Below are 16,811 nucleotides of genomic sequence, written 5' to 3' on the forward strand. Positions count from 1 at the left end.
TTTGCAGCTGCACTAATTTGCTTCTCCAGCAATCATGTTGGATCCAGTATAACCCCAAGGTTCTTAACTGAGTCAGCAAGGGTCGGCTGAACTCCATCAGAAGTGGGGGGCACAATGCCTTTCAAAGCCTCCGTTTTCCCAACCAGGATTAATTCTGACTTTTCAGGGTTTAGTTTGAATTTGTTTTCTCTTAGCCAATTTACCACAGCAGCCAGGCAGCAGCTTAGGACCTCTAGTGCATCATCAAGAGATTTGGATAAGGATTACATATACTGTGTATCTTTTGGATATTGATGACAGCCATCTCCAAAATTATGAATGATGATGATGAAGAAGAAGAGTTGGTTTTTATATGCCAACTTTCTCTCTCACTTAAGGCAGAATCAAACCTGCTTACAATAGCCTTCCCTTCTCCTTCCCACAACAGACACCCTGTGAGGTAGGTGGGGCTAAGAGAGCTCTAAGAGAGTTGTGACTAGCCCAAGGTCACCCAGCTGGCTTCATGTGTAGGAGTGGGGAAACAAATCCAGTTCACCAGATTAGCCTCTGCCTCTCATGTGGAGGAATGGGGAATCAAACCCGGTTCTCCAGATCAGAGTCCACCAGTCCAAACCACTGCTGTTAACCACTACACCATGCTGGCTGATATTGTCTAAGGGCTTTACATAAAGATTGAAGAGCATTGGGGATAGGATTGCTTCCTGTGGGATGCCACAGGATAGGCCCCAAACTGATGATAACTGGTCTCCAGTGGCAATTCTTTGGATCTGGTCTGGGGAAGGAATGATTTGAACCAGTCCAACGCCCAACCCCTGATGCCTACTTCTTTCTCCAGGCGCCTCAACAAGATGGCATAGTACATTGTCTCAAAGGCAGCAGATAAGCCCAAGCTCCTGGATTCACCCGGGAGCCTGTTTTGATGACATGGGAGGGGGAAGGTAGAAGGAAGCCAGGTGGGTGGAAAGGAGCAGTGTACGCGGCTTTCCCTGCCGATGAAAGACCCGGCTATCAGCTGTTCGTCGGGCCTTTCACGCGCACCTGTGATAACGGCTGGTAAGGGCTTAGAACAGCCCTAACGGCCAGCTTGGGGGAGGAACGTTGCTTCAGGGAACTGACGGTAGGGAGTTTTCATTCCTGTCCATTCCCTGAGCAACTAAGGGGTGGCTTTCCCCTGCCTCCTCAGTCTGCCTTCGCTGCATAGCCTGACCTGAAGCCAAACTGAAAAGTGTCTAGAGCAGATGAGTTATCCAAGAAGACTTGGAGTTGGTTCACTACTGCTCTCTCAAACATTTTGCCAAGAAAGGGCAGGTTAGAGACCAGGTGATAATTGGCCTCATAATTTTTCTGTAGGGACATTTTAAAAGTAGCAGACAGATAACCACCTCTTTGAGTGGCTGAAGGAAGGTGCCATGTGTTAGTGACTGATTTTTAAGAGATACAACGGGTGACAACCCCCCCACACACATTTAAAGTCAGTGACTTCTTTTCCTTTTCCCTTTGTTTCCTGAACATTTCTTGTCTTGCTACAGCAAAAGAACTTTTATCTTTCCTTTGTTCCAACTTACTGGTGAATCATGAGAACTGTATGTACCAAGGCAGCACTGGGGTAGGGGGAGCACCTCCTATGTACTGCTGTACCCAAAATTGCTACAGCGGGCTTTAAGCCAAATTACTACTTTTTTGCAGAAGTATGCAGGGCTATTGTGAAGGTAAATAAGTTAAATTGTTTATAGATCTTTCTCACATTCAGTTTTTAAATCTAAGGAAAGTTTTAAAGATTACCATTGACCACACATACTGTGAACTTTGGACATCCAGTCAGTTAGTAGGTCCTAGTACTTGGGCAAGTCAGGCCCTCCTCCGCCTGACTTTGGAATGCATTTTCAAAAACAACCTCACATTTCTTCTGACCGCATTCCAAAGGTCAGTTCTGTTACTTGGCCAGATATGTCATATGGAGGACTTCCTTTTTGATGCCAATTTAATTGGTGTCGGTAGCGTCAGAGGAGGCCTTGCAGCGGGGCCTCCATTAGTACAAAAGCCTAAAGGCCTTCATTTACCTATCACAACTTCTGCTAGATAAATTTGGATATAAAAGGGAAGAGGACATGTGTGGTAGCAGCACACAGAGCTGGCTGACATCTGTGGGAGCTCATTACAGATTAGATAGCAACTTCTGTAGGTCGATTTTCAGTGGGCTTGACTGAGGCAAAAGCCTACATTTGCCTTTTTAAAACATGCCTGTTATGAGTCTCAGTGCCAGTGCTAGTTAATAGTCTTACAGCTATACCTTTCTGATAATGATGAACAGCTTTCTACCTTAACTTACTTTGGTTGATTCAATGATCCTTTAGCTTTGGCAACATCTTGAGATACATAAAAAGCATGAGATATCATATTGGTTCATATTTCATTCCTATGCATTGCTTACCTGTCTATGCCATGATCTTCCAATGTTGGCTGACCATTGATGTTGTGAACACTTTAAAAATTCCTTGATGGTTCATTGGAATAAAATTAGGGTTGCCAACCTCTCCTGCTATTACAACTGTTCTCCAGCCGATAGAGATCAGTTTACCTGGAGAAAATGGCCGCTTTGGCAATTGGACTCTATGGCACTGAAGTCCCTCCCCTCCTCAAACCCTGCCCTCCTCAGGCTCTGCCCCAAAAACCTCCCGCCGATAGCAAAGAGGGACCTGGCAACCCTAAATAAAATCCAAAAATCATAGTAGGATAATCATACCTTCAGTGTGTGTGTGTGTTAAGTGCCGTCAACTAAAAATTTGCAAAGAAGGGAGCAAACTATCCAGCAGACTCAGTGTTAAACAATAAACTGTATTTGAGGAGTGGGGAAAAAAACCTTTTAGATAATCCTTATAAACATATTTTTCCACTGTGGCATGGATAAGTAGCAAGAGATGTCTGACTTTTTCCAGCAAGGTGCCTACTCAGCTAGTCTGCAACAACACAGGCTAGAGGGGTAGCTGTGTCCGCCTGTTGTAGTAAAAACATCAAAGATGCACAGGGCTCTTGGTAATTTTCCGCTAACAGCCTGTTTCCCCAAAAGTTAGTAGTGTAATTAAGGTATCTCAAGTACACTACTAACTTTTGGGATAACAGCCTGTAACTACCAAGAACCCTGTGCAAGACCCATTTTCATAGAGATCACTCACTGCTGTCAAAATTCAAATTGCAGTGTCATCTTATATACACCCAACTTCTTGCTTGTAAACACAGTGAGCCAATGACAACTGTAAGGATTGAGTTGCCTTCAGAAAATTCAGGTTTACTGCATTTTCAGAACCCATCAAAAATACTGAAACAATTGAATGTGCACAGAAGTCTAGTAGTGGATGGCAGATGGTATGAGAGGATGAGGTAGACCATCAAGGCTGAGATTTCATGCTTTCTCAGGCTATTATACTGCTAGGTGCTCAGCTTGGAAGGGCAGCTCACTAACTACAGAAATAACAGAATCATAAGTAACATAGGTACACAGAGATCTGAACCGTCGATAAAGGCATAACTTGTTACCTTTCCTCCTTAGAGGTAAGGCTACAACTGACTTGTGGGAATAGGGTTAGAAATAGTTTTCCTCCGTCCATATGCATGAATATTATGTCTGAGTAACAGTTTACTAATATGAATCAAGGCAGGAAAGGGGTAAGGATAATTGATTTTGGTGTCATTGCAATCGTTATTGGTAGAGTGATAGTGGACATTAAGGCGAAACCTGAAATTATCTTCTGAGAAATGGTAGCTCTCTAAGTACCTGCTGCTGCCTTGCACAGAACAAACATGATGAATAACCGCATCTGTTGAAACCCACGGTGGCAAATCTCTAATTTATAGCTATGAAGCTAATAATGTGTATTTACTGAGAGATTACACTGCAGAATTAGCCAATAAGTGTTTAAGTACAGATCAATATACTCAGGATCAGCTTCGCTAGCAGTTATTTAGCTGTGCAGGTTTTAGTGACTATACAGTTTCTTTCATATGAAACATTTTTCTCTGAGGCTTTTCTTTTCACATTTCCTACCAATATGAATTGCTCATAATAAAAATAAATCTAGGTCTCAAAGGAATGGGAAGTTTTAATAAACAAATTTAGCATCTTTCATTATTTCAAATTCAAATTCCTTTGAATTTGAAATTGGAACATACCTGGAATGAATTTTAATTGAATTGAATTTTCATCACTTAATGTGTTGTTGAACCAATATCACATGTGCATTTGAGGTTCTTGCCCTCCACCCTTGTCTGATAATACGGTACTGGCACACATTTGGTTTACATGCCATTGCAAAGTCAAGTTCTTTTTTAAAATGGTCACCATATTCCCCTTCCATTATGTAGCTTACTGTGGGGTGTAGAGCATGAATTGCATGAATTACCTCCCCAGTTTTGTATTGTGTGTTCTATATAAAGCAGACTTATGAACGTAACTGTCATCATGTCACAAATGACATATGGCATCCCCAGCAAGGGTCTTTCAAGGCGAGTGAGAAACAGAGGTGGTTTGCCATTGTCTTCCTCTGCAGAGACTTCCATGGTGGTCTCCCATCCAAGTACTGGCTCTGCTTAGCTTCTTAGATGGGATGATATTTGGCTATACCATGCCATTTTCCCTAAACAGCCTTACACAATGCAAATCACACCCTAGTTTGCCATTACATGAATTAATCTTTAAGGAGCTTCAGGCTTACTTGCATGATCTCTATCCCATCCTTTCCCAGCCTGCCCCAATGCACAGTCATGGAATCCTGTCAAGCACAATAGATTTTGGAGGCACAGTTCTGCTGTATTCATTCCTTGCCAGTTAGCTTCTAGAGATGGAGCTGGGGGTGTTGCTGGTTTACGTTTTGGCCTGTGAGCTTCCATAGTTCCATCTTCTATTCTAGAAGAGGTTGTTGAGAGATCTGGAGTAATGTCATCAGTATGCAGATGACACACAGTTCTCTTTCTCCTTTTCAAGGAGGCAGTAAAAACCTTAATTGGGGTCTGGTAGCAGTGAAGGGCTGGCTGGATATGGGCAAATGAACTGAAAATAAACTTTGCAATTGCCCAGCTCTGGGTAAACATCTTCAAACTGGAAAAACAAGGCTTGGCTTGTAAACTAGAATTCCAAACCAGTGGCTACTTCCCAGTTTGGAGTCCTGGTTTGGAGGGCAAGCATGAACCATAGTTTGCTGGTTTAGAAGTAAGGACAATGGTTTGAAGGCAGAAGCAATTATTCTTGTTGTGTGCAAGAGCAGTAACTACTGAGTGCATTTGAGCTCCTTCATTCACTATGGTTTGTCTGAACCAAGGTTCTGTGTAGAAGTGTGATGCACATTGTGGCTAGCATAACTACACTACACTGGATAACTACACTACACATCTCTGAATCCAGGGAAAGGCAAGTGTTGCAGGCATTTTATTATTCCTTGTTTTGATAGGCTTCAGCAGGCTTTAGATCAGGGGTGGGGAACCTTTTTCCTGCCAAGGGCCATTTGCATATTTATAACATCATTTGGGGGCCATACCAGGCATAGATTTCCCTGCAGGGGGAGAGATGCTAGGGTTGCCAGATCTCCAGCCACCACCTGGAGGTTGGCAACCCTAGTAGAGGAAGGGAGGGGGGAGGGATGGAGAAAGGAAGGAAGGAAGGAACTGGGAAAGGAAAGAGAACGAAGGAACTGGGGAAGGAAGGAAGAAAGGGGGGAGAGATGGAGAAAGAAAGAAAAGAAAGAAAGAAAGAAAGAAAGAAAGAAAGAAAGAAAGAAAGAAAGAAAGAAAGAAAGAAAGAGAAAGAGGAAGGAAGGAAGGAACTGGGGAAGGAAAGAAAAGGAAGGAACCGGAGAAGAAAGGATGAAAGGAAGGAAGGAAGGAAGAGTGGGGGGAGGGACAGAGAGAATGAAAGAGGAAGGAAGGAACTGGGAAAGGAAAGAGAAGGAAGGAACTGGGGATGAAAGGGAGGGAGGAAGGAAGGAAGAAGAGGGGGAGGGGGAGGGGAGAAAGAAAGGACGGAGGGAGACAGCAGGCCCTTCTCTGGCGCACGGCTGTTGAGGGGCCGCCTGGCCCTCCGTGAGCGCCCTGAGAAGGAGGAGGTGGCAGGCGAAAACCGCTGGGGAGAGGTGCCTGAGGAGGAGGGCGGCGGCGGCCAGGAGCTGGACTTTTGGGAGCCGCCTGAGGGGAACGAGGAAGAGAAAGGCAGCGAGGAGGAGCTGCTGCTGGAGCCTGCTCCTCGCCGCCTTTCTCCTCCTCATTCCCCTCAGGCGGCTCCCAAAAGTCCAGCTCCTGGCCGCCGCCGCTGTTGTCCTCCGGGCTGAGCTCGGTGCTGCTGCCGCTGGCGGAGGCCTTAGAGAGGGGCAGCAGGGAAGAGCGCCAACACACCACCTCCCCCCCACATGCGCGCGCACGCACGGGGCCCAGCAGGGCTGAAGGCTTCCTTCCTCATGCAGGCACGCCCGCGGCTGGCTTCTTCCTCCCCCCCCCCTCGCCGCCCAACAGCTGACAGGCGGCGAGAGGAGGTTTAAAGCGTTCCTGCACGCTGCGGCTTTCGGAAGAGTTTCGGGGAGAGCCATGCTGGTCCGCGTTTCAATGGAAGGGCCCTGGAGCTCCCGGGGGCCACTGAAAATGTCCTCATGGGCTTTTTACAGCCCGGGGGCCTGAGGTTCCCCATCCTTGCTTTAGATAATGGAAATGGGCTGAAAATAATTGGTGCTTGGAGTCCCCCTGAGGAGGGCACAAACATACAGGAAAGGAGCTCTTCACAGGCCTGATTCACTCTAGGAATGCTAAGGATACTAAAGTTTGGAGAACTGAAATTGTAACAGTGGGTTGGCTTAAAACACATTTGACTTCAATTAAAAAATTGAAATGTTAGTCTTTTTATATGCCAGCCTCTGGTGACTGATGGCTTGCTTACAATTCCGAATCTTCCTGTTTAAAATAACAGAGTGGGTAAGCAGATGCTGATCTTGGCCATAGCCAAGTAGAAACGTGTGGATCTCAGTGTACTTGACCCGTGTGTCTCATGTCATATGTGTGGTATTGTAAAATTGTGAAGATGAGAAATGACTTATTGACCCAGAAATTTTAGGGGGGGGGGGTGTTCAACCACATTCAGTTCAGGACATGTCTACAAACAGATTTCTGTTTATTATGAGGGATCGCACCTAGTCCGTGCAAACCACACATTTCCTGTACATGGTACTTAAAATCTCCACCCTTGCTCTTTTCCAGTTCTTCGCATCAGCTATGTGAAGGCTCAAATATGGGTTTCCCAATCTGTAGGGAAAGACCAATGGTGATGGGCAAAACATTGCATCACACTCTTTGCACAGCTGCTGCTTTCCACACTTCTGGATCTATGCTGAAGGAGTATGGGAGTCACCAATGTGCCCCAACTACTTGCCTGGCTCATGGGGCCGTGGTCTGGTGATGTTTCTTGCCGGCAAAATGCAAGCATGTTCTTAAGGTCAGAGAGCTCACAATTAATACAATTATATTTTGGAAATAGACGAGGACAAGCACTGTCAAATAAAGAGTGCAAGAGGAAGAAACTGAGAAAGCACCCTAGCTGCCCTCATTTTCTTTCCCCCTTTTTAGACCAAGAGAAAGTAGAGTTCTTAAGGATGGGTTGGCAGAGTGATTTCAGTAAGGTAATGTAGAGAAATACATAATTGCAGGTTTGAAAAAGCTTTTCAGAGGATCACACTTCTCTGTATAATTATAACTGGAAGCCTCTTGAAAAATTCATTGGCTATTGATTATCATACCTTGTCACCTCCTGACTTAGTTTCTTTTTTTAGTGCATACAACAGTCTTAATCATATTGGAAAACAGCATTTATGTTACGATGTCTGGCACATACAACTTGTATATTAACTGTATTTTGTTTACTTTGTTCATAATAAACTTGTCTCTGTAGTCTTGCAATAGATGAATCTGCATGCTCTTAACTGGAACAGTAGTTACTGGATTTATAAAGAGCTTCCTTCTAGGGAGTCAGACCATTGATCCGTGTAAGCAAATATTGTCTAGTCTGGTAAGCAGCTTCATTCTTAGGTCTCAGTCATCAAATGAAGACCTTTTAACTTTAAGGAGCCAGGAAATGAATCTGGGATATTCTGTAAATTAAATATTATATCAGTTGATTATGGCCCATTCCTTAATATATTACATTATTAAGCATACCTCCTTCAGATTATTTTGCAAAGGTTTTGCATTATGATAGAGCTTCTCTTGTTTTAATAATTAAAAAAAATGTTCTCACACATACCTCGGTTGAGACTTATAACGTTATGACACCGTTACCACTGATTATGACGGATCTCTTATTTTCTATAAAAGGTCATAAATATATGGTACTTGAGAGGTTTTTTTTGATGAACCACTTAAAATGGTTTTATTTGTCTCTTTGGGGGTATTTAAAAGTCAGGTCAGCAAAATTTCATAATAAGAATGTAGTTTGTAACAGAATAACAGAATTGAGGAACTTGATGGTTATGCTCAAGTGACATATTGTAATTCCAAATGTATCAGGGTGGTTCGCAAATAAGTGTATAAACTTTTATATTCTACTGAGAGTGATTTCTCTTGGCAGTCACTGTTTCTTTAGTGGTTCTTTAGTTGGAGGAGTTAGGAACATTAACACACTTCCCTATTTTCTCCTTTAAACTGGTTTGGTGTCACTCCTTTCAACAGAGTTATTTCCCATTAAACTCTTAGGGATCACTCTATCAACTAGGGTTGCCAAGTGCCAGGTGGTGGCGGGCAAACCCCTGCCAATCTACCGGGCTGCCCACTGACCAGGTGAGGGTCGGCGGGCAATCAGTGCAACCGGCGACACGTCACTTCCGGTTCACATCCGCAAGTGCTGCATTGCAAAGGGCCGGTTTCCACTGAAACTCCTGGGAGTTGAGTGGAAAATGCCCCCTTGTGGTGCGTTTTACACCCGGAAGTGCCGCATCGCAACTGGGAGTTTGAGTGGAAACCGGCCCTTTGCAATGCAGCATTTCCTGGATGAAACCGGAAGTGATGAAGCACTTCCGGGCGCACGCGACCCCCCCCCCAACCTCTATTCTAAAAACCTCCCGTCGAAGAAGAAGAGGGACCTGGTAAGCCTACTATCACCCTTAGAACTATTTCCCTAGATAACTGGTTATGGATCCTTCCTGATCCAAAACCCATAACCCAAATGTGTTCCTTTTCACTCCAGAGGAGAATCCTCTACCAGACAGCTTGCAGCTCACACTGTCGTCTCCAAGCTCTGTTGGCTTCTCTCTCAGTCAACTGTTAGAAGTCTCCAATTGCCATTCTCAGAATCATGACTTCCTTGGTGTACAGATATAGACAGGAATTAAAACAATATGATAGTGAATTTGCCAATATACTTTAAAGAAATTAATGTTTCCAGCCAATTTAATAAAATTATTTATTCAAGTTATTCTGACTTCTTTGCCAACTGCTTTGTATCATATTCATACAAGAGGATACAAAATCTTATGGGAAAAATTAGCTACTTGTATGGGGATGTATGTAAAAAGCAGAAAGGAAAACCTCAGACCAGTGTTGCATGCTGATATGAAGAACATATTGCAGGAGGAAAAGGAAATTCTCATACAAATGACTGGTGCTTTTCTGTGAAGTTCTAAGGGGGGATGGTTAAGAAATGCTCAGGGATGGCACAGTCATGCTGCCTGCTGAGTGGTTTGCTGCCAAGCACAGCAAGCTGAAAGTGCCTTTTTCAAGAAAACCCCATGAAACTCTCCATTGAGTTCCATGGGGCTATTCCTGCCTTTTTGCAGACGTAATTTGGCACCTGCAAAAAGGGGCGATCCTGGGCTGAAGACAGCAAAGACAGAAATCTTATTTGTTAACTCAAAGAATATGACACCATTTACACGCCCAAAGCTCAGTCTTCGGAAGCATACTCTATTTCAAGTTCCATACTAATATAATTCTGTGTGTAACTACTAGATATTATATCAAATACCACTGATTTTATAGGCAGTTCTATATTATACCCCAACAAACACACTGATGATGAGCGCATTTCTATACCAATTATTCTACATATTTCATTTTGTATGTTATTCCAGAATTCTTTGACGACATTACATTCTCACCACATGTGAAAAAGGTTCCTATTTGCTGATCACAGTTCTCCAGCACTTATTTGACGTATTAGCACCCATTTTAAATAATCTTGTTGAAATATAATACATCTATAACTGAAGACTATTTTCTCTCATCTGCACATTTTTTGATAATTGTCTTACGTTTCTAAAAATGATAGGACAGCTGTAAAAATGTGGAGATCAGTGTGCAAACTTTCAAGTTCTCCAGAATTCTTATTTAGGCTAGATGATACAAAATGTTTTTGTTTTTTTTAAATGATGGGAAAGGAAAAAGTGTCAGTGGGCAAGTATATTTACATTGCTGTCTTTGGACCAATACAGCTGTAAACAACTTTTGTAAACAAGTCTGCATTCCAGACATCTTTTCTAGTTTAGTAATGCAGAGCCTTTTGAAGAAATGGCCTTGGCCAGGGATTTCCCTGGCATAGAATTTTGTACAGTTCTAGGAAGATTAAATACTGCTTGACCTGTCACTGCCTTGAGATTTTTCTTTCACACGTCATTGTCAGCATGCATTTATTGCAGTGTGAGTGCACGACTGAAAAATTGGAAGTCTTCTCTATCTATTGTCCAATGAAAACTGACAAGAAGGAGCTTATTAGTTTTGATAATGCCTCTGTTTTGTGAGCTGATGACATTTTATGAGACATGTTAGCCTTGATACTTATAAAAAAAGAAATGACATGAAATAGAGGCCGTGGTTATTAATTCTAACAATTTTTCCAGAACATGGTTAGTTGTTCTGAGTACAACTGTGTCATGTTATTTTATCTAGGTAACCATGTTCATAATATGGGCAGAAAGAGGGAGAGATCACAAATGGGAGATATGGAAATGTTCTAGATCAGTACCAAGTAGCATCAGTGGGAGAAGCCCTTTTATATATTTATATACCAATAGATAACCTTATCTTATTGTTCTCAGGAGATAAAAAGCATACAATTTAGATTTCAGATGGCCTGGGCATACTGCAGTCAATGTATTAATAGCATTTAGGTTTGAATCTACTCAAATACACTGTTCCTTTGTCTTTTCTGCCTAATACTTAAGTAACACCATAGCTTTGTTTTACTTTAACTACAACCACAAACAAAACTCAGCATTTGAAGTACAGCCTACTAGTAACCTCAACTTTGTGAGAAGAAAAACAAACTTTCACATTATTATTCATATGTCCTGTTTTCTATAAGGGTTCCATCTGTTAAACCATTTGATTCCATACAGCAATATTTTTAAGGATCTTCAATAGATCTTCTTGGGGGGGGGGGGCGTGGCGTGGTTGAGCCGGATGATGGCGGAGGATTTTCTTTCTAAACAAACTGTTAATCTAATGATACATGACATATCTTTTAATTTATCCACTTTTCTTTACTGGGAAAAGTTTTCTTCCAATATCTAGAAACACCATAATCTGAGAAGAAAGTACAATGAAATATACCGGTCGTTGTGAACATGCTTGAATAAATCCTGGTTTATAAGCTGCATGACACTTAGATCCTGGCCCCAATCAAGTATGATTAGCAATCTTTGTACCAAGTGAATTTGGCAAGTGACACTGTATTTAGGAAGCATAGGGTGTCTCAAATTGACGTAGCATGGATCTTATAGCTTTTGGATTTAGTTACAGGGGCATCAGTGTAAATCTTACCATTAGCTTGGCTGAGGCTGGAATTCAACAAAGAAGTGGGTTTAAAATTAATATCCCTTGCCTTGCAATGACCAAAAAGCAGACAAAGACTTAATGGTTTTTTTTCCCGTCTTTGTTTAATTTTTATAACAAAAGCTTTCTTCTTGTGTGTGTGTGTGTGGGGGGGATATTTCATCCTTTTTCTGACAAATTGCAAAAGTTGCCTTGACTGATCAGATAATTTTATCTTACAAGTCTAATTTTACTAGCAGTCTTTTAAAAAAAAGAAAAGAAAGAAAGAAAGGTTTTTGGAAGAGCACCTGCCATTCATATATCTTTAAATACTTTTGAGGTGAAGGAATTGAACTTGCTTGTACAACTAAGACTGCAGAAGCCAAATGTTGGATAAATAGTTTTAGAGAAACAAGTGTGAACCCACAAGGACTTGCAGAAGGCATCTTGATTTCCCTTCCCCCACTATTTCCTCTTTTCCTTTCCTGAAAGCTTCCATAGTCTCTCCCCTTTTCCTGCTTCCTTTTTTCCTACGAGCGTTGCCAGCCTCCAGGTGGGGCCTGGAAGTCTCCTGGAATCACAACAAATCTCCCAATTACGGAGATCAGTTCCCCCTTAGGGTTGCAAGCTCTGGGTTGGGAAATTCCTGGAGATTTGGAGGTGGAGCCTTGAGAAGGCAAGATTTGGGGAGGGAAGCTACCTCAGCAGAGTATAATGCCATAGAGTCCATCCTCCAAAGCAGCTATTCTCTGATCTCTGTCATCTGGAGAGCACTCGTAATTCCAGGTGATCGTTCACCCCCACCTGGAGGTTGACAACCCTAGTTCCCTGGGAGGAAATGGCTGTTTTCTAACAGTTAGAGCGGTTTCTCAGTGGAACAGGGTTCCTCGGGAGGCCATCTGTCAGCAATGATGATTCTTTGACCTTAGACAGATCATGACAGGGAGGGCATCTTGGCCATCTTCTGGGCATGGAGGTATGGGGGGGTGTCACTGGGGATGTGGGGGAGGTAGTTGTGAATTTCCTGCATTGTGCAGGGGGTTGGATTAAATGACCCTGGTGGTCCCTTCCAACTTTATGATTCTTTAATTCTGTTTTGGAGGGTGGAGGTCTCTCCCCTTCTCAAACACCACCCTCCTAAGGCTCCACCTCCAAATTTCTAGGAATTTCCTAACCTGGAGTTGGCAATCCTATCTCCTTTTCACCCAACAGCCAACTTATCCTTCTGTCTTAAGCTTTCCTTCTCCCACTCACCCCAGCTGCCTCTACCTAGGAAAACTGTGGCCTAGTTGTGTGGTACTGGCCACTGGGCCAGGCCCACTTGCATGATGGGGAACCCTCAAGGACTTGTGGGGTGGCACCTCACTTTCCCCTGTTCCCCTCTCCCCACACTATTTCCTTTCTTTCCTCTTGTCAACCCCCATATCCTCTCCCCTTTTCCTGCCTAATTCTCTCCTTCTCAGCCGTTCACCAGGCCTAGTTGAATCATGCAAGTTAGGTGGTATCAAGTCACCCAGAAGTTGCTTCGAGGCCCAGGGTTGCCAGCCTCCAGGTGGGACCTGGAGATCTCCTAGAATTTCAACTAAACTCCAAAGATCTGTCCCCCTGGAGAAAATGGCTGATATGGAGGGTGGACTCTATGGCATATTCAGCTGAGGCCTCCACCTCTCCAAACCTTGCTCACCTCAGACTCTACCACAAAAACTCCAGGAATTTCCCAACCAGAAGCTGACAACCCTAGTCAGGCCTGGCCCCAATGAGTCCTCCCTCAAAGTCCAGAATAGGCCTTGCAAGGACGTTGCCCTCTCCTCCTGCCTTTTTACTCAAAGAAAGCAAGCCTGGAATTCTGTGGTTACCTAGCATCTATTTGTCTGATATGAGATCAACGTTAGGGAAAGATGTTTGTTAAGGGAATTTTGTCTTATTGTGTCTTTTAATGTCTGAGAATATTGTAGAATTCTCAAAACAACTTTCCACTGATTCTCAAAACAATTCTCATTGGTTCTCATAACAACTGACCTCTGGAAGGGTATATAAAGGGATTTAGGATTGTAAGAGGGGATATTGTTTGCCAGGCATGCTTGCGTGCTGTCTGTCTGAGAATTATCCCTGGCATGACACATGGATGGGTATGTGATTTTATTGCCTTTTTTATTGTAATTGTTTACTGTATTTCAGATCTGTAGTAATTTGTTAGAATCTGTTAGATTTTTCCATGTAATCCAATTTTCATATATTCCATATATATTAGTGGGTTTGTTACTTTTTATTAGTAGTATTGAAGCATTGACACTAAAAAGGAATTCTAACACAATTCATGGTTGTGTCATTGCTTGAAGTGGCTGGTTAAGTAAGATAACATATTTTTTAGTGAAATACAAGATTTAGAAACACAGCCACGTATCACAGCAACTGATCTGCTTCCGGACCCTGCCCTCTCCTCCTGCCTTCTTACTAGGGTTGCCAACCTCAAGGTATTAGCTGGAGATCTCCTGCTATTACAACTTATCTCCAGCCAATAGCGGTTAGTTCACCTGGAGAAAATGGCCGCCTTGGCAATTGGACATGGCATTGAAGTCCCTCCCCTCCCAAAACCCCACCCTCCTCAGGCTCCACCCCAAAAATCTCCTGCTGGTGGCAAAGAGGGACCTGGCAACCCTACTTTTTACTCACTGTGGTTACCTAACATCACCCACTGAGGGAATCCATTGCTTAAAGCTATAGGTACTCCTTTTATCATTTTCAGATTGTTTAAACCTCCAGTGAATTTTTTCTTAGATTTCACATTTTTTGCAAACCTGGGGTCCTTTTCCGGTTTGTAGAAGGCTCTGTCTTGCCTGTTCACATCTCCAGTCACCTGATTTAAGTATCCTCAGATTTGGCTGACTTCGCTATAAGTATATAGATTTCCTCTGCATTATAGGGGACTAAAACAAAAGAGTTGACAAAGCAAAAGTGAAAAGACCCATGGTATCTTAAGATTACCTGACAATTGTGGTGTTAGCTTTTGTGAGCAACAATCTACTTCAGTGGACACATAAAGTGAACTGTGAAAATAAGAGTTCATTTTGTTTATCATGTAGTGTCCTTCACAAAAAACCAGAGCTTGCCCACCCCTCCCCCATCTCATTGTGCTGTCCTCACTTGCTTTCTGCATTTTAATTTTAGCCCAGCTTATGTCACTATTGGAATTGGGCTGGGGGGGGGAGAGATTCTTAAAACAAGTAAATACAGGGGCTAAGGAGGAGGACAGGGCATGGTTTACGTTTTCCATTTTGTTTTTAAAATTGCCCCACTCCACTTCAGATATGAATGGATGGACATGTGCCTAAAAATGTAGATTGCCCCCCAGTTATGTAGAGGCTGGCTATATTCTATTCTTAATCGAATAAATTAATGAGATGAATGTGTGCTTTACTGGGGCTATACAATTGAAAAATATTTTCCCCCGTAGAGATTGCATATAACTGCAAGAAACAGGTACAAAAAATGACTCTTTATTTCCCTGGTGTTCAGAAGGTGTATTAAAAATGAGCGTTGTATTTTTCATTCCAGTGTTCTGAGCCACAGAAACTGTTTAACATTGCAAATGAACTTCTTCATACTGAAGAGGCTTATGTTAAAAGACTTCATCTTCTAGATCAGGTAAGTGTGCCTCTACTGCATTCTGCCCTTTTTTAAACCTTCATATCCTGCCTTATTCCCAAAGTCTCATTTTTATCACCAGGTACACCAGCCTTTCAGACCAGTTTCCACCATACTGGTTGTTGCTGTCTTACCCAGAATTATTGCCTTTGTCAAAAATTATCACCTTCACCCAGCTCTTCATGAGATCTACGTTACCATAGCCACATGCATCACTTTTTGTAATTGCATCCTTTCCACACTAGTAGATTATATGACCAGCACACACTAATGATTCCTGGCCTTGATAAACTCATCCATCATTGAATGAATGAGTCTTCAGTGGTTTGCTGAAGTCCCTCAAATACTACTAAGAATGTGGGTCTTCACAAGAGCAACACAGTACAAGTGGTTTCTGAAATGAACAGTAAATGAGAGACTGTCTTTCCTTCTGTCTTTATTTCATTCCAAAATTATGTGATTCCTCCCCAGTTCCTTCATATCATTCATCCTGGGGGGATAGGCACATCTTGTGGCAGAAACTTTCACCTGATTATATGCAGAGCTTTGCAAATGATAATGAGTTTACCACCCTCAACTTGATTCAAAATGGGTCAGGAATTATAAGTATCATGGAAAATGTTTTCTAAAAAACCCCTAATTTTTTTGAGTTCTAAATGGACTCATAAAATTAGTTAGTTAAGTATTACTGTTAAACTGCGGCAATGAAACTTTAAATACAATTGGCATACTTCCTGTAGATTTAATGTTTATATCGAAAATGAATAGGTGGTGGTTCAAATAGTACAGGAGGCTACACAATTGTTATAATCACTTGAAAGATCCTCAATACAGGGAACCCCTTCATAGTAATAGTAAAGTTGTAAATTGATTGGACTCTTATTTGTCAATTTATTGATTTTTTTGCCTTTATCTGATTTGTTTCTTGTTTATTTTTATGGCCTGAGATAATAAAGTTAAATAAAGATAATAAAGTTTATAATAAATAAACTTGGCTATTTTAAAAATGATGTCTTTAAATGTTAAAGGTCTTAAATCTCCAAATAAACAGAGAAAGTATACTAGGCTTATGAAGAATGAACAAGTGGATCTGCTTTTCTTAAAAGAAATTCATTTGAGACAAACAGATAAAAAGCTGTTGGAGTATATTTAAGTATGGGCTTTGACTTTCAGTTAAAAGAAATGGAGTGGCAGTTATACTCTGCAATCCTTGTATAAATGTTGTCTCAGTTGAACAGGATGGTGAAAGAATCCACAACAGGCACAGGAAAATTTCTATATGGTATTGATGAGTAAGATTAGCACTTTTGCAGATGGCCATGTCCTTCTTGGTGGCAATTTTAATGGAGTGATGGAATCTAAAATGGATAGAATATCCACTTGTGCCGCAATGAGTG

At 42.1% G+C, this 16,811-nt stretch overlaps 1 protein-coding gene across 2 annotated transcripts in view; it reads left to right on the plus strand.

The window, feature by feature from the left end:
- The window catches only part of FGD3 (FYVE, RhoGEF and PH domain containing 3), a 122,688-nt gene that overhangs the window by 58,776 nt on the left and 47,101 nt on the right, over positions 1 to 16,811 (plus strand). For both annotated transcript variants that reach the window (XM_056853428.1, XM_056853435.1), the window contains exon 5: positions 15,325 to 15,414. In XM_056853428.1, the coding sequence (XP_056709406.1) occupies positions 15,325 to 15,414 (90 nt within the window). The remainder of the gene's footprint in view (positions 1 to 15,324; positions 15,415 to 16,811) is intronic.

Source organism: Euleptes europaea, chromosome 1 (genome assembly GCF_029931775.1).
Source record: "Euleptes europaea isolate rEulEur1 chromosome 1, rEulEur1.hap1, whole genome shotgun sequence".
NCBI classification, from domain to species: domain Eukaryota; kingdom Metazoa; phylum Chordata; class Lepidosauria; order Squamata; family Sphaerodactylidae; genus Euleptes; species Euleptes europaea.